Below are 27,146 nucleotides of genomic sequence, written 5' to 3'. Positions count from 1 at the left end.
GTCTAGGCACGGCCCACAAGATTACCTGGATAGTTAAATTGAAACAGCTTGTGGTGGGCATTGGGTTGGCGGCGGCATGGGAAGGCCAGACTCCGCCAACAAACAGGCAGTGAAGAAAGCTTATTGGGAGTGGGTAACCCTAGAAGCTACTACAAATTCTAAGCAGGGCACACTGACGGAGCAATTCCTAGACCACAAACCCATTGCCAAACTGGATCCCTTTCTCGATTTTATTGAATCCCCGAGAGATAGGACACTATATCTGAAGTTAAGACATGGAACACTCCCACTCAGTGAATTCATTGTAGGGTGGAATTATAGGGTTGCGAAAGCTAGTAACTGCCCCGCTTGCCCTTCTCACACAGAAACGCTTCCACACTTTCTTTTTGCCTGTCTGGCGTACAAACTCCCGAGAAGAAAATGGTTGAAACCCGTTTGCATCAACCTGGGAGCTTGCAACTATAGGGAGGTGTTGCGTATCTTAAAATCTGAACCATCCTCCCTTAGTACAGTCTGTGGAACTGCAACATTTTTGGGCTGTACCTGGTTGAGCAGAAGCAAGTTATTGAAGGCTAATGCGGTTTATAACTAGGATTAATAGTGAGGCCTCCCCTTGTATCTCTGGACCTTAGAATATATGAATTGTTTTTTAACTTGTATTGTTTTTAAGGAATTTCCACATTTTGTACATATTGTTCTAATCAACATGAATGTGTTTTATTGTTTGATTGTATGACATTGCAATATTGTTCCTTTTAACTTTGGATATTTTTAATTGGATGGTCTTGATTTGATTTGTTGATACTTTTATGATATTTTTATATCAAATAAAGTCATACAACAACAACGTTAAGTATGGTGTGGAAATGGGTTGAGTTAGTGATGAGTGGATTTGTTAGTGTTATAGGATAGAATTGTGCACTGTTTTTAGGTGGGTGGAAATGTATAGTAGCTGGGATAGAAGGGTGTATAGTTGTGGTAGTATATGCTGGTACATTGATTTGTGCTTAGGGTTAGTTTGTAGTAAATGTGTGGAGTACATTTGGTGTGAGTGTATTACTCTGTTGTGGAGGATGAAGGGTGTGTATTACTGAATGAAACAATGGGCAGCATTTCTGGCCCTTGTCCCGACCAGGCTTGAGCAGCCAAATGCCCTTGTCCTCTCTGCCCTTAGCCTTGACAACTGGACTGAGATGCCCTAAACCCTGGCCTTTTATAGCCCTAGTAATCAGGTGACTCCTTCAGCCAATGGACACCCTAACCCTAACCCGATCCAATCACAACACCAGACCTAAACTCTAGAACCAGTTGGAGACCAAGACCTTACAGTCAGCCACAGCCCCAGTTCAAGCACTCAATCACACGGGAAACCCTCAGCCCTACGTTCATTAGAAGTACAAAAGGGGGTGGTGATGGACGGAGCATCTGAATCGATCAAACACTCACACCCAGTCAAAAGATCTGGGTTTAATCCATCACCGTCCTTTAGCCTACTCTGCCACCCCAGTTCAGACATGGCTATATGCAAATCAGTCTGAACCTCTGCCTCCTGGGAACAGTACAGCCCGAACTGCCAAGCCATGTCTTCCCTGGACCGGAAACAAGCTTCCGAGGACCGGTTTCTGGCATTCCAACCGTCTTCAGCCCGGCTTGCTTGAATCCAGTGGCAAAGTGAGCAAGGGACTCACGTCTGAGCATACCCTGCCACACTTATGACGGCCAAAAGCGGTACAAAAGGGGGTGGTGATGGACGGAGAATCTGAATCAATCAAACACTCACACCCAGTCAAAAGATCTGGGTTTAATCCATCACCGTTCTTTAGCCCACTCTGCCACCCCAGTTCAGACATGGCTATATGCAAATTAGTCTGACCCTGTGCCTCATGGGAACAGTTCAGCCCGAACTGCCAAGCCATGTCTTCCCTGGACCGGAAACAAGCTTCCGAGGACCGGTTTCTGGCATTCCTGCCGTCTTCAGCCCGGCTTGCTTGAATCCAGTGGCAAAGTGAGCAAGGGACTCACATCTGAGCATACCCTGCCACACTTATGGTGGCCAAAAGCTGTACAAAAGGGGGTGGTGATGGACGGAGCATCTGAATCAATCAAACACTCACACCCAGTCGAAAGATCTGGGTTTAATCCATCACCGTTCTTAAGCCCACTATGCCACCCCAGTTCAGACATGGCTATATGCAAATCAGTCTGACCCTGTGCCTATTCCAAGAAGATATGATGTCCTCACTGCTTTTCATGCTGTTTATATTATTTAACTTAAACCAATGGATAGATGACACTTACCATTGTAGTTAGAGATCCAGTGTTGCTAGTAAGACTTTCTTGCACCAAATCTTCAAGGTAGTTGCAATCTGAATTTCACACATACATGGGATAGTTTTATTGCACCGTCCATTACTCATCAAATGTTTTTCTGTCTTGTGCTTTTACCTCCACAAGCCATTCGGATGCTAGAACTACATCCTAACTTTAAATTCTGGACTCTTGGATCTGAACTCATCTACCAACTACAGAATTCGCACTACTAGAATGTTAAAATCCAGAAATGAGCCTGTAAATGCTCAACACATGATGTACATTTCTTTAATGCATAGTTTCAAATTCTTTCTATTTGCCTTTAAGCATAGAAAAGGCACTGAATTTGTCCTCCAAAGCTAACTCACAACACAATTTAGTTTTAGTTCTCCCAACATGATACTGAAATTGTATGGTATGTTTATTTGTATAGAACACTATTCACCCTTCATGATATAGTGGCACTAAAGCAGGAACTGTATCGGCTGAGCTAGGAGTGGGCCTAGGTGGAAAGCCATTCGGAGATCTTCTTGAGCATCTTGAGTGTGTGGAAGCAGGAGACTGGCATTGTGTTCCCATGGCTGAGCATGGTGTGTTGGCTTCTGATTACTATTGTGAGGTTCCTGGAAGGGGTGCAGTTCCGAGTTTGGCAGGCCCCAGGTGGAGTCAGAGAGTTAGGTGATTTGCTGAATATTGAGGTTTTCATCCATCTTTAGAATTAGGTCATGTAGGCATAGAAATCGGTCCGAGCATTTTGCGTCTTGTCAAAGGAATAGATTACGAGCTGGGTGTCATCAGCATAGGATATGATGTTGATTCCATGGGTGCAGAAGATTTTGGTGAGTGGGGTCATGTTGCTTGAACAGAGTGGGCTTGGTGAGGATCGTTGTGAAATTCCGCAGATGAGTTTGACAGTGACTAAGGTGAAAGGGCCAGGCTGACCAGCTGAGTGTTGCCTGCCAGGAAGGAGAAAATCCAATGAAGTGCAGGTTATAGTTTTTTGATGAAGATGTGGATAGGGCAGTGGTTCATAGGTGCTCCTGACTGTAAGGACTGCATGGTCGTTCTGGTTTCTTGAGTGGCGATAGTGGGACAGGTGGCTAGGGAGGTCCTTTGAGTGTTGGTTGAGATGGACAGAAGGGTGGAAAGATCTGATTGAGGCTTGAAGTTGTCCTAAATGCTAGTGATATGTTTGTTGAAGGATAGGGACAGATGGGTGCAGAGGACCTGAGAGGGGGTTATATTTGTGGAGCTTACTGCTGCAGATGTGAAGTTCTTTCACAATTGCAAAGACTGCCTTGGCACTGTTGGTGTGGCTTTTGCTATGGTTGGTGATAGTTTAAAGTTTGGTGGCTCTGATTTGCTGATGGTAGCATCTGAGGGCCTATTTTTAGGTGCTCTTGTTGGTGTTGTCCTGACTTTGTCTCCATTTACATTCAAGTTGCTTGCAGTGGCAATCATGAGCTTGAGCTCTCCCGTGTGCCTGGTATCTTGGATTCTGTTCTCGTGGCTTTGTTGGCTTTGATAGGAACAAGGGAGTCTGTGAAGGCGGTGATCTAGGGGTTAAAAATGGGAATGGATTCGAGGAGGTATTAGAGTTTGGAAGACCAGGATGCTTCTGAGATCTTGTTCCACTCCCTTTGGAAGATTTGGCAGTGCTGTTTATGCGGTGGTGTGGGATGAATATCCTAAAGTTGACAAGAGTGTGTTTGGACCAGGTGATCAGCATATATCCAATGTTTGTTTCATGACTTGGGGTAGCCTAATTACTTTGAGAAGACCGAAACATTAGAATTCACCAGCAGAAAAACTCTGAGAATTGAAAGCATGACGCATTTGGAAAATTCTTAAGCTCAGTGTTTAAAAAAGCCAGCTGATTGTAACCACATTCACAATGTAACCCTATCTTAAAAAATCTATTTAAACCCAGGCATAGGTTTGTCCTGACCTCCTTAAGACTGGGAATTTTCCATTGTTGAATCAATTCTTCAAAAATGAACGATTGGTCTACAAACCTAACTAACTGTCCCTGCAATTGTTCAATGGCCCAGAACACCATACATATGGTTCCTTTCTGTAAATGTGCTTGTCATTTGAGGAAGCCCTATATTTTACCAACTATAAGATCGCTTAATTTCACACACTGTCACCTTGTATATTTCTATCTGCAATCACTGCCTTCTATCCCCTGTATTCCACTTTGCAGGGTCCTTTGATTCTGAAAAACAGGTGGAGGAGAACTATGCGGCCCTCTGTGAACATATAAATGAAAAACTTGGTCAGATTTCTCCTTTAAAAATGGTTAAAAAAGTAGGTATACCTTCCACCCCATGGTACAGTGAAAAAACTGAGAAATTTAAAATTGGGCTGTAAACAGGCAGAACAGAAGTGGAGGAAGGGGTATGCAAATAAGGATAAGGCCGCCTGGAAGGAGAACATTTTAAGCTATAAGAAAGAAATTGCAGACATCATTATCAAGGCACCGAACAGGACAAAGAGTATTTTTAAAATTATGAATGACATTGCTAATCCTGAATGCACAAAAAATAAGGTTCTTCTCACACAAGAGTTATGTGATAGTTTGCCCGATTTTATTGAGGACAAGATGAGCACAATTATTGAAGAACTGAAAGTGGATAGCTCTGTTGGTAGGGGTAGTAGACCACCATCAGATATGCAGGACGTTTGGGCTGGTGTGAACACGCCACTGGATCAGAGTTTTTTTTTAGATGATTTTGAGACACCTTCCAAGGAGGACTTTAACAAAATAGCGCTAGGTGTCTCCTCAGCGTCACTCCTGAGCCCTATTCCCCCTAAGATTTGGAAAGAGCTAGGTTCAGAACTATTTCCACTTCTAAGGCAGTTGTGCAGTCAATCTTTGTGCAGCGGGTCGGTACTGACCTGCTGGAAACAAGCATTTATATCTCCACTTCTGAAAAACCTACACTTCATCCAGCCTTCCTTAAAAGCTATAGGCCCATCTCTCTCCTACCTTATCCAGTGAAGATCACAGATCATTTGTTAAGCAAAGCGCTCGCCAAGTTTTGGAGGCTAACAATAAGCTGAGGGAGGTGCAATTTGGCTTCCACCCAGGACATGGGACGGTGGAGACTGCTTTGGTGACTGTTTTGGACGATCTTCGAATGAGAGCGGACAGGGGACAATCAGCAATATTGATCTTGCGGAACCTGTTTGCCACATTCGACACGGTCAACCGCAAGGTCCTTCTGGTGAGGCTGGAGGGAGCAGGGGTGTTGGGCGTGGCTTTGAAATGGCTTCAATCCTACATGTCCAACAGACGATAGGCTGTAGCTCTGCCCCCTATCAATCAAAGTTCGTTGATATTCAGCATGGGGACCCTCAGGGATCCGCGATTGGCCCCATATTATTCAACGCGTACATGAGCCCTCTGATCGCTGTTATCAAGTCCCACAATATCAGCTTATCCTGTAATTTGAGGGATATCAGTCAACCACACTAGGTAAATTCCATGACTGTACGCAGGACACAGTACACTGGCTGAAAAATTATTCCCTGCAATTTAATGCTGTCAAAACGGAGATCCTATGCTGTGCCTCTGGGAAAATGCCACTTCCGCTCCCAATTGATTTTTGGCCTATTCCCTCGGATACACCACCAGTGCCCTCTGAGATGGTTCGCAACTTGGGAATCTGTTTCAATGACAAAATGAGTTTAGAAATTCAAGTCAATAAGATTATTGGGAGCAGTTTCTCCAGAAGATCCTTCCGATGCTACCAACACAGGCATGAGCACTGGTGGTAAGGAGTGTCATTATGAGCAGGCTGGATACTGTAATTCCCTGCTGCTGGAGTCCCGTAAGTATTTGATTGGGAGTCTACAGAGAATTCAGACAGCGGCGGCCAAGCTTGACCTGATGAGGCCACAACGGCCCTCTGCATCTCAAGCCCTTGCAGAGCTCCACTGGCTCTCAATATTGCAGGGGATACAATTTAAATTGCTCTGTATTGTGTTTAAGGCCCTGCATAGTATGGGGCCCAAACTGTTGCAGAACAAGTTTGGTTGATATGCTCTCATTTGTAATCTCTGCTCATCCTCCGCTAATTGGGTGAAAGTACCAAGGACTAGAAGAGCAAAACCGGGGGGGGCGAACTTTTAGAGTTGCAGCTGCATGGATTTGGAATAGCCTTCCCTTGGACCTGAGACAGATGGAAGATCTGTTGCAGTTCAGAAAGAAAATAAAGACCTGGCTCTACCCCAGAGTATAATACCTGGCTCTATTCTCCTCCTAGCTGCACCATGGTTTTCTACTCGGTATTCATGTTGACAGAACACACGTCTCTCAGCGCCAGGATGGCCATTGGGTTACAGTGCGCTTTATTAGTAACAATGACATTAACATTAACTTTAACTATGGAGGTCATTTACGCTAGAAGGAACATTTCTATTGCCCTTGATTAGTATTGGGACAAAGCGTTGAAACCATTTATGGATTTATGGCGTGTGACTTATCCTTTTAACAAGAAACTTTAATTATTATTTCATTTATTGTACCTTTACTTTTTATATTGAAATTGAATAAATAACTCCAATCCTATCCAATAACCTTTGTATTGAATAGGATTGAAGTACATGGTGGACCATATTTGAGGTTTTTGTTCTCCTCTCTCTCACTATATCTTTTTACACCCGGCCAACTGTGACATAGAAAATTGTGCTTATGTTTCTTTTTAATTTGGATGCATGATGAAACTGGTGACTTAATTTACACTAAAGTGGACTTATTTTGTATCTATTTTTAAACTTCAGTATACTTATATTTATTTTATTGATATACCATGGATCTGTATTAGATTTTAACTGCTTTTATGGTCTATTTTTAATCAGACCGAATAAAGATTTTGAATGAATGAGTGTTGAGGAGTAAGCAGGACAGGGAGGGGTGTGGTGTACTGTGGGTCAGGTCTATGTGGTCATGTGTCTTGATAGTGTTGGATGTGTGATTGCAGAGGTGAGGGAGAGAGGGTGTATGAAAAATAGCAGGTTGGCAGGAGAAGGTACCTATAGTCTTGAGTGACGAAGTGCAGCAGCAGCAATGGGATCTGTGAGCGGGGTTCACGCTGCGGAGGGTCTCAGTAGAGTAATGAATGGTGGGGCAGGAGGACCAGGGATCCTTGTACTGGGCATGCAAAGGTGTTGTAATCGGAGAAGAAAATCCCTGAATAAATCAAATCATTTAGGTAGCATATCCAGACAGTTTTAACTGGTATAAAATCTTGATTCCCTATCTTAGCTCCCCATGTAACATACAATGATACATCTGATGGTGTAGCTGCCCCATCATGAAGCATGCCACAACAAGTGGGGGAGTTCCTTAAACAAATGTGGGATCATACTAGAGGGTGGAAAATCCATAATACCTCATCAATCTTTTTGTGTTTTTTGACTCGCCTTGGAGGCTGACTAATGTTCTATCCTCTTTTCTCTTCTTTGTAGATATGGTTAAAGGTCACTACAAGTTCTTGAACGTAACTGCTTTACATTTGTTTTCTGGAAAGCCACAGGTTATAACCAGAAACTCTGGTTGGCAGTGTGTGGCAACTTTTCAAATAGTTCTTGCTTTCAACTCAGTGGTACTCATTGTATCCATTTCAGAAAAGTTCCACATTGAATTATCTATGCCCAGATTCAAATAAATGACTACTGAATTACCCTCAGAGGTTTCCACAACAGGCACATTCAGCACGGTGTGCAATAATTAACTAGTACAGTCTTACAAAAATGAAGTGACTGGAATTTATACAGAACAGACCACAATTAAAATATACTTTGAGTTTTTATATGTAGGTGTCATTTATAAATAAATTAATGCTGTTGATGATTTCCTCTTTAGAATGATAAAATGCTGAGTTACCATATGTCATTCTGTAATGAACAAATCTAGTATTTTTGATATGAGTAGTATTATGTGCACCAAATGAAAAGAAACAACTTGTAATACTGAATGAAGTTAAGTTTTGGCTCAGAATAGGGAATGAAACATTGCTACTGCCAGGAGAAAATGAGGGTGCAGGTCTTTCCAAATCGGCTCCTCATTTTTGTGGAGCTTTAAAATGCTGAGTTTTTATAACCCTAGCCTTAAACATATGGCTTGTAGATGAAACACTGATCAATGAATTACAATTAACCCACACCCCAGTGGTGGTTTTCCCATTAGGGCTCCAGCTCTATTCATATCTGGCTTGCTATACCAACAGTGAATAATAATCTTTTATTCACTGTTGGTATAAAAAGGAAAATGCCATCTAGCAGCAGTCTAATACAGTTCTGCTAAAGCGAATTTCTGATGTCTGGTGCAGGTGCACAAAGGTGCCTGCACCAGTCATCAGAGTTTTTCCAGGGATGGTGAAACCCCCAGCCTTGGCCTTGGGCCCCTGGCACGCCTCAGTGCCTCCCAATGTGTGATGTGGTAAACTCAGAGACTTAAAACTTGAATCTGCGTCTGTGCATGTTTGTGATTCCAGTTTCCAGTATCCGAAGTTGAAAGAACCAGCAGGAGTCTAAACAAGACCAGCACAGACAGCAAGGTAAGTAAAAAATGCTTTTAAATACTGTGTATGTATGAGTGAAAGTGTTTTTCAGTGAGAAAGTGTGTGTATATGTGAGTATATTTGTGTGCCTATGTTTGTATGTGAGTAATAGTGAGCGTGTTAGTGAAGGAGAGAGTAAAAGTCACATCAAAGAGTGATTGAGAAGAGTGAATACAAAGAGAAGTGAGGGTGAATTAAAGGGAATGTATCTGAATGTTATTGTGTGTGAGACTAAGTGAGTCAAGTTTGAGCGAGTCAATCCAAATGGGAAGAGTAGATGACGGGAAATGCAGGAGATCCTATGGTCAGGTGGGCACATTCATGCACATATTATGGGAATGCAGGAGAATTCAGAGACCTGGAAGCAGATACACAACTGTATGAGTGAAGTGCTAGACATTGTTTTACAGCCGGAAGGTAATTGTTGCCTTCTAAATGTGTGGGAACCCACAGACCTTAATAGAAAAAACAAACTATGGGTAGCACTGGGTCTGATGGTACCAAAAAGAAACATTGCACAGCTGTGGGGGCCAGTGATGTCGCCAAAGTTAACAGCCTGGAAGGCAGATATGTACTGGTGCATACTCAGAGAAAGAACAGTATATATTGCACGGGTGCCCCAAAAAGTGGTCTGCGGTGTAGAGTCGGTGGAATATCTACTGGGGGAATATATGTGTCCCACCCGCGGGGTCCCGTCCACTGATGAACCAAGAACGCCATAAATACTATATTCCGAGTGTCTTCGTTGAACGTACTCAGCGATAAAACTCTATTCCACCATACTTTGTTGCACAAGTCTCTGGTAACCAAAATGTAATGTCGATTTTCTGTATGTCTAGTAAAAAGATGTTAAAACAAAAGCTTGAGCGAATCTTAGTGAGTCAGAGCATGAGTGAGACAGAGTGAGTCAGTATGCGAGTGAGTGTGATGGTGATGAAGCAGGGTTTTTGCGAAATAAAACCTGCTCGGATTGAACCTCTCATTTAGTGAATAATCATCTAAAATTGTTAATTGTATGATACTAATAGTGTTTGAATACATTGTGCATTCATATGCGAGATGGGGAGGATGTGTTAGGAGTCAGCCGCAGCCTGTGCATAACCAATGCAGAAACTAATGACTAAAAGTCTGTGAATTACTATTTACATAATGCTTTGATTTTGTGCATAACCTTAATAATGTTTTGCAAAAACCCATTTAGAAATGAAGACTTGTGTGGAAACAATATTTACATTATATTTTGTCTTTCTTAGAAAGATGGAGAAAGGGTTTAATTCTGAAATGAGAAAGGCCTCAGGAAGCAGTTTGAGCATTCAGAACTGTGGTGCAGAGAGATGAATCAGACAGAGAAATGTAATCTCTGGTGATGGCCAAGGTTGTGCATTTGAAGGCAAAGAATACTTTTACAGCCACGTTCCTCTGGAAGTGAACATGACACAAATTGTTACATGGAACATGAGGGTGCTGCGTAAGAAGGAGATACTGATGCCTGTGAATGACGTAGTTTTATGAACAATTTATTTATTTATTTATTTATTTTTGTAATTTATTGAGCGCGGCGAATACCCGTGGGCGTCTCGGCGCTAATTGATTCCATTAAATTCCCTCATCACTCATAGCAGGCTGTATTGGACTACTGATCGAATAGCCAGGTTTTCAATAGCTTTCGAAATTGCATAAGTGAGGGAGAGGTCTTGATGCAGAGTGGCAAGGAGTTCCAAAGCTTTGAAGCCGCAACCAGGAAGCGACGGTCTCCCCAAGATACTGTCTTGGATCGAGGGACCACTAGATGGTTCAGAGTGGTTGATCGAAGCAGTCTGGTTGGTTTATAGGGTGTCAGCTTTGCCTTAAAAAATTGGGGAGCTTGGTCATGTAATGCTTTGTAAACTATGCATAAAGATTTAAATTTTATTCGGTTGCGGATCGTTAGCCAATGATAGTTTTTAAGGGTGTCAGATACTGAGGAAAATTTAGGTGTTCCTGAAAGGAGCCGTGCTGCAGCATTCTGCAATGACTGAAGCTTGTTTATTATCCTGGTTTGGGCATTTAAAAATAGCCCGTTGCAGTAGTCAAGGGAAGTTAGCACTAACGAACTGATTAGTGTTTTTGCAGCAGTAGCTGGGAGAAAAGGGAGGATTTTCCTAATCAGCCTTAATTTATGGTGGGCTGTTGCCGCTACCTTGTTTGCATGTGCCATGAAATTTAAGTCCACATCGAAAGTTACTCCTAGGTTCCTAACCTTGAGTGCTGGCTTCGGAGGCTCACCCATTCCCGGTGGCCACCAAGTTGATGACCAGTCAGGTCTGAGGGGTCCGAAAATTAGCACTTCCGTCTTATCGGAATTTAGCTTAAGACAGTTGCAAGCCATCCACTCGCTGATTGCGAGCATTCCGCGTCGAAATCGGTCAGCCACCTCTGGTCCGTTATCTTTAATACCCAAAACCAGCTGGGTATCATCTGCATAGGAGGTTACGCTCATCCCATATGCCTTGATGACGTTGGCAAGGTCCGACACATAGATGTTAAAAAGTGTCGGACTTAGGGATGAGCCTTGAGGAACCCCACATGGTAATGACAGATTGATGGACTGATAAGGGCCAATGGTGACAGCCTGTGATCTGTCAGCTAGGAATGAGGCAATCAAATTGCTCGCCGATTGGTGAATGCCCATCTTTTCGACACGGTCGATTAGAGTGTTGTGGTCGACCGTGTCGAATGCCACCGACAGGTCCAACATGACTAGGACTGCTGTCCCACCGAGATCTCGGATGGTCCTTATGTCGTCCGCAGCCTTGATTAAGGCGGTTTCGGTGCCATGGTGTCTTCGAAAGCCAAATTGCGAGTCATCCAGTAGGTGGTGTGTCTCGATGTACTCGACCAGCTGTTGATTCATGGCCTTTTCGACCACTTTGGCTAAGAAGGGTCTATAGTTCTTTGGGTCTGTCTTGTCCAAGCTAGCTTTCTTTAACAGATGCTTCACAATCGTGTTTTTTAAGGATTCGGGGAAGATTCCGGAGCCTAGTATGGTGTTACAGACTGAAGTGATCCTCGGGATGAGAGTATTCATCACTGGTGGGAGAACCGAGAATGGACACGGATCCAATATGGATCCAGTCTTAATGGAAGAGACTATTTTTGTGGTTTGTTCCATGGTCAGGGGTTTAAAACTCGTGAATTCATAGTCCTGTGCTGGCTTAGGGGAGGGCGAGTTTAGGGGGTTAGAAGAGAAAGCCTGATAGATATCATTGACTTTAGAATAAAAGAATTTAGCCAATTCATCACAGAAGGATTGAGAGGCAGGCGGGGTAAGATCTGGTGCATTACCCAATAGTGTTCTGGTAATGTCGTATAATTGTCTAGTTGAGTTTTTAGCTTTGTCGATTTTTTCTGAAAAGAATGTTTTCTTTGCTTCCATAATCATATCTTTATACACTGATAGTGACTCTTTATATTTCGCTTTCTCGTCGGGATCGTAATTTCTATGCCACTTCCTTTCCCTGCTTCTGTTGAGCTGTTTTTGTCTCCTGAGCTCGTCAGTGTACCATGGGGCAGAAGGGGTCGTTCTGTTCATGTAAACTTTTTTTGTTGGAACTAAGGTATTAGTGGCGTTGCTTAGCCAGTCGTGAAATTGTTGAGTGGCAATGGATGGGTCGGTGGAGAGTAATGGACAAGAGCTGTCCAGTAGATTGGTTAATTCGGAATGATTTATATTTTTCCAAATTTTGAAAGTGGTTGGCTTCGGTGGCAAGGCTTTTTTCTTTGAAGTATCAGTTAGAGTCAGCTTATTGAATATGACATAATGATCCGTCCAAGGCAATGGCAGGATGTTAAGAATCTGTAGGGTCTCAACATTAGAAAAAATACTGTCAAGAATGTGTCCAGCTTGGTGGGTCGGGGACGTGATCAAATGTTTAAGTCCTAACATGTCCAGATCCATAATCAAGGTCTGGGTATCCTTGTCCTCTTTCAGGTCCAGGTGAAAATTCATATCACCCAGAATTGTGAATGATTCCTCCATGATAAGTGATTCCATGATTGTACTAAGAGTGTTTATAAAAGGCGTTCTGTTTCCAGGGGGACGATATAAGAGTAGACCTTTGAAACTATAAATGGCAGTGAAGCGAATGCTAAATTGAAGTACCTCACATGTGGTTACTGAAATGGGTGTTATTTTAATTCGGAAATCCTTCTCTGGCAATAATTGCCAGTCCCCCCCTCGTTGTAGTTTCCTGTCCAGATGGTAAATGGTGTAGCCGTGAGGCACAGCAATAACCAAGTCTGGTCCGGATGCTTCATCCAGCCAGGTCTCAGTAACGAAAAGGACATCTAGATTGTTGTCTATAATGAGGTCGGCTATTTCTTGTCTATGCTTGCATACTGATCTCGCATTAATCAGGGCCATGAGATAATCCGTTTCTTTCGCTGCTGATATTACTTTAGGTAGAATTTTTTGATTATTTATGAAGATCGTGGTATTACAATTAGTACAGTTAATAGCCGAGTTGTATGTAAGACTGCTGGGGTCGTGAACCAAACATCGAGAGTTGGAAAGGGTGCGTAGTTCTAATAAGGAGGCTCGAGAATGGGTTATCCTACAGTCTGATGAGATCTGGCCAGGGGTCGGGGCCCTGGGCCCGGTCCCGGTGCGGACGGGCGCAGACGGGCTCGCCTTCGGCGCGCCTTCGGCGCGCCCGCTGCGCCCGCCCGCTGCGCGGACGGGTTGACATGTTGTTTTTATCCCCAGATCTCGTGCGTACTGAGGAGGGTGGGAGGCGTCACAATGGTGTTCTTCAAAATGTCACCCCTCGTTTTTGCCAATTAGAATCGTTAGTTAGGTGGGATGGATAGAGTAGTGGGTTGGACTTTTGAGAAAATAGAGTATAACTGAACCTAGAAAGTAGGAGGAGTGGCTGGCATTATTCCTAAGTTTGTGAGAGGAGAGAGCTGTGACGCTGTTTCCAATTCTTGAGGGCTTGCTGATGATCCGCTGATCCTGACTCTTGTATCTTTCCTTTTTAAATATTTGGAAGTGCCTTGCTTACTCTCATGGCCAGAGGGTAGCATTTCCATTTCCTAGAATCTCGGGTAATAGGTAATATTCATGTGAATGTGTATGTGTACGTAAGTGATTCAGTCTCACTCACTGGAATTTAAGGCAAGGATTATGCCCCACCACTTGTAATGGTCACCAGCTGCGACGGCCGTAAAACTATCTTCACCAAGAATCTGTTTCATAAGTCATGAGATATATCAAAGAGTCACACACAATACAAGTTACGCACATTTTCAATTTTTTAGGACTTCTCAAAAGAAGCAATTCTTGTTAGATTTGAAATTCCTCTTTCTGTAATGTACTATGTTATGCTACATTAGGTCAGAAATATGTGGCTAAATAGACCCCATTTGTATTCACGTTATGCACCCACTTATTTATCCTCGCAGCATGTACGCTTTAGTTAGCTCGTGTGACCCCATTTTGTATTTCGCAATCCATATTAGCCTGTGACTGAATGTTTGTGTACTGTTTGCTTCAGAAGAAAGCTGCTGGGGTGCATTTTCACCTAAGGTTGCACCTCACTGTATTAATGGATATGTTGTTTATACTCCTGCATACCTTTCCCCTGAGATGGAGCCTGCTCCCACTAGCTCAGCTGCAGGCAAACAAAATGACCTTGCCAGGGAGAGAAAGTGTGTACCCGGCCTAAGCCTCTTAGCTCATCCTTGTGTGCCCCTCTTTGTCTCCTGCTGCCTTCTGTGGAAAGTTACTTGATGGGTGTGTCTTGTGCTCTTGCTGAAATGTATATTTGCTATTCCTTTGCCTGGGATGGGCAGTCCCTCTCCAGTCATCTTAGGGTGCAGGTAATGACGGACTCCTCTGCAGAGAATATGGTAATAAATGCTTGTTTGTATTCTCTACTGTCTAACCGACTCTTCATTTGGGAAGGCATAGCAGGGGGTTGTATGTGTACAACCCACAGGCTCTAGAGGGCCCCATCCTTCATGATAAGCTAGTGAAATATATGACCTTCATCAGGGACACTGGAAATATGCAATTTTGTTACCACTGCATTTTTCCTACACATATATATATATATACCATACTTGCAACATAATTCACCATCTGCAGCATAGTTTTCAGATGTATCTTACTTTAGGAAAAACCACGTGTGGTGCTGCTCAGTGACAGACCTTTTGCAGAGATTAACTTTTGACCTTTTAGATGCTTATTGGTGTATCCAACTGATAATAATGAGATAAAATGTTTGCCCATAACAGTATTAATGGATGCAAAAATAGAAAAAAACATCACAATCGCCCTGCTACAAAATGCTAATTTGCCTTCTTCTAATGCATAATTTAGACACCCTATAGCATAATTTGTTTCTCCATTGCCACATAATTCCATTTTCACATATATCCAGACAAACGTCTGGTCCATCTAATAACTACTAATTATACTGATAACTTGAGATTGGACAAAGAATAGATACAAAGTTAGGGGATATTAGTATTTGCACATTCTGTTGTGGTGTTTTCTTTCTGCCAACGCACAGCATCCAGATTACCTGTCCGTGCATTACAATTCTTATGATATTTGGTTGCTGCCAAATGTAATATTTGTCCTAGCTGGCCAGTGCTAATAATGTTTTTTTCGCTCGTGGCAAGGGAAAATGTTACTACAAAATGTAACTGCACCAGTACATAGGTTTTCTGAAGAAGTGCAAGCTAGTAATATTGCTGCTTTTGTTAGACTGTCAACAGGACCTTTGCAGTTATATATTACACAGTCAGATCAGAAATGCCTAACTTTGTCACAAACAAATGTGGGCCATCACCCATCACTCCTGAGATTATTTGCAGGCTGTTGTGTCAACTACAGCTGTCTATTTATACACACTTTTAACACAATTCTAACTTACTCCATTTCTTTTTCTTGACACCATGTAGATGAATGCACCTAAGTAAATAACTCCTTATCTGTTGTTTGACAGAAAATTGTAAATTACATATATCGCAATTTTAATTCATTTATGGGTCACTGAGTCACTATCATCTTTCCTATCCTTTCGTCAAATATGTGGGTTCTACTGTATGTAAATAAGTGGTCGATTACACAGTAATTTCATAATGTATAGTGGTATACATGTGTGTGGCTAACGATGAATATGAGGGGCTAGCAGGTTTTTCATTTTCAATTTACTTTGTTCATTTAGTGAAAATGCTTTTGGCATAAATGTCTCTCGGTCTACACACCTACAGCCTCATTTATGGATTTTTTGCCATAGGGCAGCGCGGCAGGCCTTGCCGCTGCACTGCCCTACAGCAACAGCACATAATGGGCTGCGGTGCACCAATGCAGGCACCTTTGTACCATGGTTCAAGGGTGTCTGCATTGCGGGATGATTATGTTTGTGCATGTTTCCTCCACAAAACAAATCGCCAGAGGCTTATTCTTCTTTTTATGTGTGGTGCAGAATTCAGCACACATAGATAGAGAAAAAACAAGGAGAAATAAAGATATTTCTCCTCATTGTGCCTACATTACACCTCCCCTCTGAAGACTTATGATGACTCGTAAATCTGGGGCAGTGTCAAAAAGCCATGGATGTTGTTTGGAACACCCCCAGCACCAGGCGCGCAACACCCATTGGACTCAGCGGGCTTCAGCCCCCCCCTCCCCCCCTCCCATCGTGTGTGGCAGCCCGGGATGAGACAGATTCCGGGCACACACAGAGCCGCACCCGAACGTTTCACAAGACCATTTGAATGGTAATTAGGCCTTGCAGTTGTTTCACCCCTTCTAAGAGCCCCTGCAGCTCCACTCTGCCTACTGATTAAATGTTCAGCCCCCACCGAAATTTTTTCTTAGCCCCCCCCGAAATGTGGCTCTAGTTGCGCCTCTGCCCAGCACCACCCATGGAACGCCCCTCTCACACAGTTTTCTGTGTGAAAGAGGCACATATTTATATGGCTATGAAAAGCCACGTAACATGTCTCTACATGGCCTTATAAACATGTCAGTGTTACTCTGAGCTACTGGAACGTCAAAAAAGTGACGTTCCGGCGGCCCAATAGTGGAAAGTTGAAATACTGGAGTAGTTTCTACATCACTTGCGCTATTCTCTGAAGGTGTGATTTTTAAATGCTAGCGAATAGAAAAAAAGTTAGAACATATATGAATGACAAATTCCATCAAGATAATAAAATGTGTGAGTGACACTGCTAGCATTCGGGTTAAAAACATGCTTCACTAGATCGCGCTTGAATGTACCGTGTATGGCGATGTCCTTTGTGTCCTGAATAAGGCCATTTCCTGCGGATACTTGGACGGTGACGGTGTGCATTCCTTCTGTGTGGAAAGTGAAAGAGACGCTGCTCTCCAAGGTAATCAAAGGCTGGAAGAATCAAACAAAAATGCCAAATATAACTAGCGTGACAGCAACAAGCAACATCTTTCGATAGCCATCTCTGAGGCAGAATAAAGCAGTATGAAAAAATAATTATTACCTTTCCTTAGCAGTCCAGACTATCATAGGTTCTCCCTTCAGTGTACCTGAATCCCATTATTCATATGCCTGTGTGAGATCAAAGCGCTGATTTTCAGAAATTCTATCCCTGCCTTCATGTTTTATTCCTTTGGAGGAATTATTCCACTATTCATGCAGATTAGAGGCTTTGTCTCAGCTACTCACCCGACAGAACAACTGATCCGGGCTGTATTTCTTGCCAAACATGACATATGATGCCTAAATACAAAGCTAATTCACACACATTAAAGGCATTGTCTTTGTTTTATATTTGGAAACACATGTTAATGTTATCGGATCCCATCATTATTTTGTGAGAAAATTAAATATATGGAAAATGAAAGCTTATTCTGTACTTGCATAATGTAGAAGGATGCACCAAACCTTGAGAAATGTATTTTATGATTCCATGGTGCACTAATACAAAGGGGAGAACAGAGCCTGTGGTTGGCCCAGTAGACAGGGACAGGTAAAATGGAGTAGCAGGAGAGGAGCACGGGTGGGAGCACTGAGGAACATGCACAATGCTAGAAAAGAAGACAGAAACATGTCAGAACGTGCTGAGGTAACTGTTAGACCTGGCATCCTTGGTGTGTTTTTCCCAGACTTTTTGCCTTCTGACCTCCTGTTTTGCTGAAATGTTTGCTGGCTTTAGGTTTCTGGGCACTGTACCACTGATAACCAGTGCTGAAGTGCATATGCTCTGTACTCAAAACGTGGAAAAATTGGCTTATCCACAATTGGCATAGACTGAATTTACTTGTAAGTCCCTAGCAAAGTGCACTATATGTGCCCGGGGCCAGTAAATTAAATGATAATGGGCCTGCAGGACTGATTGTTCTATCCACTCAGCAGCTCTTTAAACATGGCTCAGGCCTACCACTGCAGAGCCTGTGTATGCAGTGTAAACTGCCATTTTGCCCTAACAAGTTACCCTACTTGCCAGGCCCAAACCTTTCCTCTTAATACATATAGGTTACCCCTAAGGTAGGCACTAGGCACCCCTATAGGCAGGGTGCAGTGTATTTAAAACATAGGACATGTGTATTTGAGTTTTATATGTCCTGGTAGTGAAACACATCTCAATTCATTTTTCATTACTGCAAGGACTATCTCTCCCATTGGTGAACATTGGGATTGCCTTAAAATATCTATTAAGTGTAATTTCCAATTGGAAAAGGATAGAGATTTGGAGGTTGGCGTCTCTGGGCTCACTATTTAAAATCACAACTTATAGTGAAGTCGGATTTAAAATGGTAAGTGTGAAAATTACACTTTTATATCGTTGGCATTTTCTTACTTTAAACATTCGGTGCCTCTGCCTGTCTCTGAATATATACGTCTGGGTTGCGTGACAGCTGGGCTTCGTGAATTCCCTCTAGACAGTAACACAAATGAAGAAGAGATGTGACATTTGCATCCTGACGGCCCTTCACCAGGCTGATGGGACTTCCTGAGGTAGATTGTGAAGGAGTAGCTGACACTTGCACCTAAATTGGGCTGTGTCTGTCCCACAGAAAGAGCTGGATACCCCTGTAGTCAGTCTGGAGTCAGGGCAGGGAAGGCAGAGACCTTATGATCTTCAAAGTACTCTTTAAAGTCCCCCGACTGCAAAAGCACATTTGGGTATAAGTACTGGACCCCTGACACCATCAAATCAGAACTTTGCTGGAACCAAGGACATTCTACCTGGAAGAAGATATGCTTTGCTCTAGTAGGGAATGGCACTTTGCTAACTGCATTGCTGTGTTGGCCAGCTGACTGTTGTGCTGAAGGAGGGACTGCTGCCTGCTGCTTCTTGCCTGGGAGTGAGCAGGACTAGACCTGTTCACTACATCCTTGAAGACAAGTTTCTCCAATGGTTTGCCGGCTTGCCTCCTGCTTTCTGAAGTTTCAGGGTCATAAAAGACTTCTTTCATTTCTGCTTGACTCTGTCATCTGTGATGCCTACCATTGCCTGAGGTGCCCACTCAAGACTTGGGCCTCAGAAGTGTGGGAGAGTTGTGGCGCAGTGGCCAGGGCGGCTGACTCTGCAGCGCTGGGCTCGCGGTCCAAGAACCAGCACCGGAGGCAGATCAGCTCAGCATCATGTGACTCTGAGCAAAAGCTCATTTAATTTCCCCGATGGCTCCTAGCGCCTTGAGATGCCAAGGGGTGATTAGTTCACTCTTCACAAATGCCTGGTTAAGTGGGTTCTGCAGCTGTTTTCTGCAAAAATCAATGCAATGACGGATTTGCGCTGATCGGTAACGGTGCAGTGCCCTCCGATGTCAATGCAGTGCTGCTTCTTATACAACATGGGTCCCGACTGCTACGTCCAGCGGAATCCGCATTACCGGCACGAAAAAAAGCTGCTCCGTTTCTTCTGCCCAGCCGTGGTTTCTGTCCCAAACCGCAGTATTCACCGAAGCGGTCCCCAGAACACGCGAGGGATAGCCAGGTGAACAAAGTGAGTTGCCATTACCACGGGGGCGTGGTCACCTATGACTATCCAGAGGTGTGACTCTCTGGCATCAAATGTTATAGAGTTATAGAGGTAATCAATGCAATGCTATCATTGGACCTCGACAACCTAGAGTGTAGGGGGTGAAGTCTGGATAGTCGAGGGATTTTGGGTGAGTCACAGCAATCTAGAAGCGGTGGAGCTATGGTCAAATGAGTGTTGTTCAAGGTAGTAGGTGAAGTCACCTGGTGATTGGGGCTCAGTAAGGAAAGATCTTGGAGGTCCTGAGGATTGGTTGTGGGGCTAGCGTCAATTGAGTAGCTGGAAGTGTCACTTTGGTCAAGAGACTTTTTAATGATGGAGAAACTGTCCTTGAAAATGCCCAGATTCTGATCAGAGGCTTGGATGAGGATAGTCCCATTGCTGTAGATGGATATGATGGCATTAGCTCTGAATGTGGATTACGTCACTAGCAGAGGTCATCCTGAGAAAAAAGTGGAATGCCTTTCTCCACAGGGCTCTTCTTTTAGTATAGATCAGATCACTAGTAATAGCTCCTTTTTTATGGCAGAAATAGGGGTCAGAGATAACTGTTTCTGGATTAGCTTTGAGCAGTCTTGAAGGATTTAACTACGTTTCTGGAAAGGTTGGGAGGATAATTAATTATGCAACTATTCCTGCCAAGCTGCTCAGACTGGAGTCCAGTCTGCTGTAAGCGCAGGAGGACATTGTTTAGGATGATGACAGAGGGACCAAAGTGGTGAAGACTAGGGGGGAGAGTGGGATTCCTCTACTAGTGGATAGCAACATCTGTACACATTCCAAGATGGATGGCAAATAAGGAGAGTGAAGAGCTGACAGTGGGCCCTCAATGGGGAAGATTAGTGGGGGCTGGAAGAGAGGTAGAAGCTTGAGTGTATGACAAAGTGTTGCTAACCATTCCAAGGTGGACGTCAAACTAGAGATACGCACAGGGTAAATGATCAAGGATGAAGAAGTAGCAGAAGGTGTTTACAATCCAGAAAGAAAGGAGTGAAGGGAATCCATCGTCATGTATCTCAAGAGGTTGACAGAGAAGATACTAGATGTTTTCAGAATGCAGTCTCATAAGAGTAGCGAAGAGCTGGTGAATGACACAGTCAGAACCCTAATGAGGAGGAGGTGAGTGAAGAGCCAAAGAAGGTTGTAAAGAAAGAAGTAGTGCGAACTCTGGTGGGCAGCAGCAAGTACCATCACAACGGGGATGGACCTTGTGATTCACCTCATCAGTAAAAGGAAGAGATGAGTGCGGAACTGATCTCCGTAGAGATAGCCGTGGGATTCCTAAACTTCTTTAACCTTCCTAACCAGGTAGGTATTGGAACACTGCCATTGCAAAAGCGGAGAAGCAAGTCTCTGAACCATGCAGTGAAAGTTTAAGGAGGAGCTGAGATAGACGAATCACTAATTAGATGGGGACATGCCAAAAGAGGAAGAGCGTGAGCCTCCTTCCCTGTTTGTAAATAGTTCAAGGATTGGGGATTCACCAATAGCGGTCATTTTGAGTAGGGGGAAATTTGGCAAGCCACAAAATGCCGGGCATATTAGACGCTAAGTTGGCAATCAAGTGGCTGCGGGGTGCTAAAACACACCAATGCGTGGCCCCATGTGTTACAACCTCAATGGTGAGGACCTGGCCCTGCAAAGATTTGAAATCAGCAGGAAGAGGCGCTGCCACTTGCTGGGGCGTTAAACAACAGTAGCAGTGAATCTCTCGAGTCAGACTCCCAATAGGAGGAAGCGCAGGCCCTTACTTGGAAATGCGGGTTGGGCAGTATGCTTACCCGGTCTTGAAGCAGAGCGTGCCACAGGAAATGTTGCTCATCCACCCCAGGAAGTCAGGCGAAGAGCAGGACAACAAAGTCACAGATGTCGGCGTTGGTACCAGGATTGAGGGTGCTAGCTGGAGGCTAACGCAAACAGCACGAGCACGGCTAGAGAGCTGCCTCGAGAGGTAGCGGGATGTTTGGGACAACATAGTCGCGATTGTCAGCATTGGTACCAGGTTCTAGGCAGCTAACTGGAGGCTTATACACAAAAAGCACGGCTAGAAAGCCGCGTCAACGAGGCAGCAGGAAGTTAGGCGGCAGGGCAAACAGCAGCCAGAGGAGGGGAAGAGAACCGGGGCTCAGGGTAAGCTGCTGGCTGCATGGTAGAAGGGAGTAGACCCGGTCCCAGAGATCGAGGCTGCAGCACAAAGGCTGCACCACAGTTGGACAAATGCCAGTCAGAAGCTTCACTGGGGAACCAGGGCTTCACACTTTCATGGCACATTCAGCGAAGCTGTGGCGGAAGGAGATGAGGCAAAGCACGCCCGCCCAGGGGAAGATCGGTCCTGCAGGAGAGCGGCGAGTTTCAGGGCGCAATCATTATAGCTACATTGGAAGCAGAGGAGGTGCAGCACGCCGGTCTCTGGGAGATCGTTCCTGATGGTGAGTGGCGAAGCAGATGAGGTGATGCACTTCGGTCCCCGGGAGATCGTTACTGCAGGTGAGCGATGTTGAAATAGAAGATCCAGTATCGTAGTGAGTGGTAAGGATGGGTTGTAAAGTAGTGAAAGGCAAATGGCCGGGTTAACAGGGGGATAGCTACCAATTTGGTAATCTCCAACTTGGGAGCTCCAAGGAAGAGCTCCTACTTGCCAGCCATCTTGAGTAGGTATGAATCTGAACTGATGCAGAGAGTCTTCACCATCGACGATTGCTTCATACAAAGGTACTCTTTCAGCATACCCTGCATGGGTCCTGTATCCGGCCGTTCCTCCATTGCGGTTGGCCTTAACTTTGGATTTACCCTGGTCTAGTGTGACCTCAAGTAACCTTTTAGGGCTATGGACTTTTAAGCACTTGTTTACATTTAATCTTTAAAAGTTCATATCTTGTCTTCTACTTATTGGATGTTTGTTGTTTTGGTTTTGTTTTACTCGGATAAGCATTCTATATTGTTCTAAACTGCTGTGGAGTATTAATGTGGTGTTGCTGTAAATAAAGTGTTTCACAAATACTTTACACATTGCCTCTTAAGTTAAGTCTCACAGCTCTGTATCAAGCTACCAGAGGGTGAGCACAGGTTAGTTTGGGTTTTGTATCTGACTTACCCTGACTAGGATTTTGGTTCCTGCTTTGACAGGGTGTATACTCTGCTAACTAGAAACCTCAATTTCTAACAATATGGAAGAGGTAAATGGTATGGAAGGTCAGGGACGAGACATCAAAGGGCACCAAGTGAGGATTGGACAGGTCAGGCCACATGCTAACTTTTGAAATGGAGGATACTAATAAGGCAAGGAAAAACATTTAGCACATAAACGTTAACTTAATCAAACATATTCTTATTCCATTTTAGTACTTTCAATGTGCTTATTTTTAAACCTATGTCAGGAATATATGAATGATATCAATCTCTCGATAAAAACAAGAAGCAGAGGTACCCAAAACATGTACTATCAAAAGAGATCACATGCAAACATTTGGTGATGTGCTAAGTGTCTTTAATTTGAGCCTACGAGAAAGAGTACATGAATTCACTGGTAACAAACAAGAAGGCATTAAGACCTCATCCAAGGCCTGATAACACAACATGTGCCAGGTTATGATGTATAACAAAATGTTGTTTTCTTCACAAAAAAACCACGCAAATTACAAGATCAAGCTAATTGTCTCTTCTCATTACCAAATGCAGAGGAACAAAAAGTGTGCCTGTGGAGGGTTAAAAATGTGGTGTTTACAATTACAGGTCCATTACGAATGGATGGGTAACTTTAGATGAAAAAGATAGCGGTAGTTTTTGGACTGATTTTCCTTGTATGAAACGATTCAACTTTAGATGCAGCAGATTTCCCAGCTACAAAAACATCAAATAAAGTACTCAGCATTGGGGTGAAAAAAGTCTCAGCAGCTAAGGGGTTAACATACTTGTCTGATTTATCAATAGGAAGAATGGACACTTGTAGCTTCATAACCATTGGTTACACTTGAAACACCCTCATAAACGCTTCGATTTTAAATGCGGTGAATATCTGTTTTCAGCCCCTTGTCAGTGTTATGGCATAGTCATCGGGTGTTCAATATCGTGCTATATGCCAGCCTCATCCTGAGGCAACCTCTGGTCTGGGTAGCAGTGCCTAGAGATTAAAAAGTTCTCCCAGATGGAGGGTGCAAAAAGAGTGAAAGTGGGGTTTCTCTTTATAAAAAACAATAGTTCTCCAATACAGAAATCTTTAATATGGATGGAGAGGTAGTGTTATTTTAAAAAATTGTGATATTATGGTCAATCGAGTTACTAGATCACATCATATCTTTTACACAACGGTCAATATATTTCTGCTCCTTGGGCCCAGCCGGGTCTATAGAGCATTTGTCAGGACATACAAAACATATAAGTACTTACACCATTTGTGTAGGTCTCAAAAGTGTCAGAATTCTTGACACTTGATTGAAATGAAATGAATTTCTGAGGAAATTGTATATTGGAAGTCCTCGGGGTGCCCGGGTTCCAAATTATCCCAGAGCCGCGTGTGTGGCGATTTTCACCATCTAGTGCTGACTCTGCCCCCATACTTGTGTCAGCATTCTACCTGTACTGGCAATATAGGACATCATTAAATTCAGTAGGCTGCCCAATGTGTTTCACTAGGAAAGGCAATGAGTATTTATGTGACACACAAGCAGTGTTTATATTTATTCACACCACCAAAATCACTATTCTTGTGTGTCTGAGTAAGTAATTATTTGTAAGTACTTTATTGGAATGGTCTCTCCTTCTCCCCTTCCTCCTTTCCCCAACTATTGTACCTTGTTTAGTTTTATGACGGTATGATGAATCACTTCTACAGCATTCATCAACCACAAATGCTTATGTTGTAACCTAAGCCTTAATATAGCAGAGATGTATTGACCTCTTTCTACCAACAGCCCTCCATCCATACTGGATTCACTGATTGCAAGCTTGAGCATAGGCAAGATTTCCCTCAATTGAATGGTGGAATCCATGCCTCGGCCAGCAGCCTGAAAAACACCCTACATTTTGGAATATAGTGCCTGTTTGTGTTGCCTCATTCCAATACATTCAAAATGAAGATGGATTGTGGTAAAGGACGACCAGCTGTGAACTGGCAGTGGCCACCAGGATCCACATATCTTAGAGAATCACTAAATACTATGCTGGTTGCCTCACACGCATGACACACTGAGGGATAAGCCAAGCAAGTCCCAAAGCCTTGGGTGTGGAGAGTCATAGATACTTTGCTTTGTGCATTCTAAAGCACCTTAGTGATATATATAACTATCTTTACTGAGATTCTGGGGATCCTTTTACAGTACTGTACATGAGCAGACCCAGTGAAATGAAAACAGTGGTTCCCCTTTTCTTGTAGTACCCTTGCAAACACCACAAAAGGTAATCTGAAAATCAACTGTCCTGGGATAACCTCAGGATCTCACTCATGCTGATGTGCAGGCACAGCAGAGTTGTGAGAATTAGGGAGATTGCCGAAGTCTTAAGGAGCAAATATTCTCAAATAATGTCCTCTATCGCCTAGTTCTGCTGAAGCAGACTATTGACTTTGGCATGGCTAAAATTAGGTTTCTGGTTGGCAGAGGTGTGCACCCTGTCCAAGCAGAAACTGCAACCAGAGTCAGGTTAAGTCAGATACACACCCTAAATTAACCTGTGCACACCCTCTGGTAGCTTGCCACAGAGCAGTCAGGCTTATCTTTAAGGGCAATCCGTAAAGTATTTGGGCAACATTTCAAACAGTAAAACAGCAAAAACAACACGCAAAAAGATACCACACCTTGGGGCATATTACCAAGCAATAGCGATAATTATCGCTATTGCTTGGTTAGAGACAAAAATGTATCGCCGACCTGCGGCGATTTCTATCGCAGATAAGCCTTGGTATTACCAAGGTTTATCACAAATGCGATAAAAATCGGCCGCAATGCATGAATATCGCTGAAAAGTCAGTGATATTCAGGCATTACCGAGCTAATGCTCTTATCCATGTTATCCACCTCCCATTGGATAACATGGCTAAGAACTGCTCAGGGCAGGTGTTAGCTTTTGGAGATATTCGCGCTTAGTGCAAATATCTCCAAAAGTTGGTAATAGGAGATAGCGACGATAGCGACTGTTTCCAGTCGCTAACATCTTGGCACCCCCACTTTGCATGTCATTAGTGATAAATTTCTCTGACATGCAAAGTGGGGCCCAAGATGGTCGCTATCGCTATCGTTAGCGACAGCTAGGTAATAGGGAGATAATTTTATCTCCGCTTTCTTGGGTTTTAAAGCCAAAAAAGCGGAGATAAACCCCCTTGATAATATGCCCCCCAGTTAGTAGAATAGAGCTTAATTTATTGAACAGAATAAGACCAAATTGACAAAAAATCAATAAGTATAACCAGAGTTTTGAATTTTGAAAGAATAAAGTGAAATGTAGTGCTTAAAAGAATAAAGTGCTACCAAGGTTATCTGGTTGTGCTAGACCAGGTCAAATCCAAAAGTTTAGGAAGAATGCAATAGAGTGGTGCGAGAGTCAGATACAGGGACTAACCTTAGCCTGCTGAAACAGTGCCATTGTTTGCAGTTGCATTGACATTGAGGACAAGATGTGAGGAAGAAATGAGGCGAAGCGTCGATCCGTAGGATGTAGGCAATGCATTGGCTACAAGACGCGTAAAGTCGGACATGTGTCGGGAATGGAACCGATGCACTGTTGGTGATACGTCCTCAATTCTCACAGCAACAGTGATGCAACTTAGTCAATGAAGGTGTGCTGGTACCCAGCAGTGCAATGATGGTAATGCCTTTATTCTGGTAGTTGCAGCACTTTATACCCACTTCCAAGGGTCTGGATTGGCACCAGTTGGCAGAGCAAGACTCTCAGATGGCAGATTACAGGTGCCCTTAGGTGGGTGATTGGAAGTCTTTGATGTCCCTGAGACTTCAAACAGGAGGCAGGTCATCAAGCCCTTGGAGTAATTCTGTTTCTGGGTTAAAGAGTTGCATGCCCAGTCCTTCCCACTCCCAAGCAATAGGGCAGTGGTTCAGCAAAGCAGGATACTGGCAGAGTACCAGTCCAGCAGAGTGGCTGTCCTTTCAGCAGCACAGCAGTCCTTCTTCCTGGCAATGTATCCACAGGCCCAGAAGTGTATTGAGTTGGTGGTGTCAGAGGTCCAATTATTATACAATGTTGTGGCTTTGAAGTGGAGGAGATTTTAAAGAGAGGCATTGGAAGTGCACTGAGTCACTGCCC

General features: G+C 43.6%; 1 protein-coding gene across 1 annotated transcript in view; it reads right to left on the bottom strand.

Annotated features, from left to right (window-relative positions):
* SORCS3 (sortilin related VPS10 domain containing receptor 3) overlaps nucleotides 1-27,146 on the bottom strand; it is a 1,546,015-nt gene that overhangs the window by 173,804 nt on the left and 1,345,065 nt on the right. Inside the window, exon 24 of the mRNA XM_086919577.1 lies at nucleotides 17,152-17,275. Coding sequence (XP_086775703.1) covers nucleotides 17,152-17,275 — 124 coding nt within the window. The remainder of the gene's footprint in view (nucleotides 1-17,151; nucleotides 17,276-27,146) is intronic.

Source organism: Lissotriton vulgaris, chromosome 5 (genome assembly GCF_964263255.1).
Source record: "Lissotriton vulgaris chromosome 5, aLisVul1.2, whole genome shotgun sequence".
Taxonomy (NCBI): domain Eukaryota; kingdom Metazoa; phylum Chordata; class Amphibia; order Caudata; family Salamandridae; genus Lissotriton; species Lissotriton vulgaris.
Note: the sequence above shows the minus strand (reverse complement) of the source record. Positions and strands in the feature narration are given on the sequence as shown.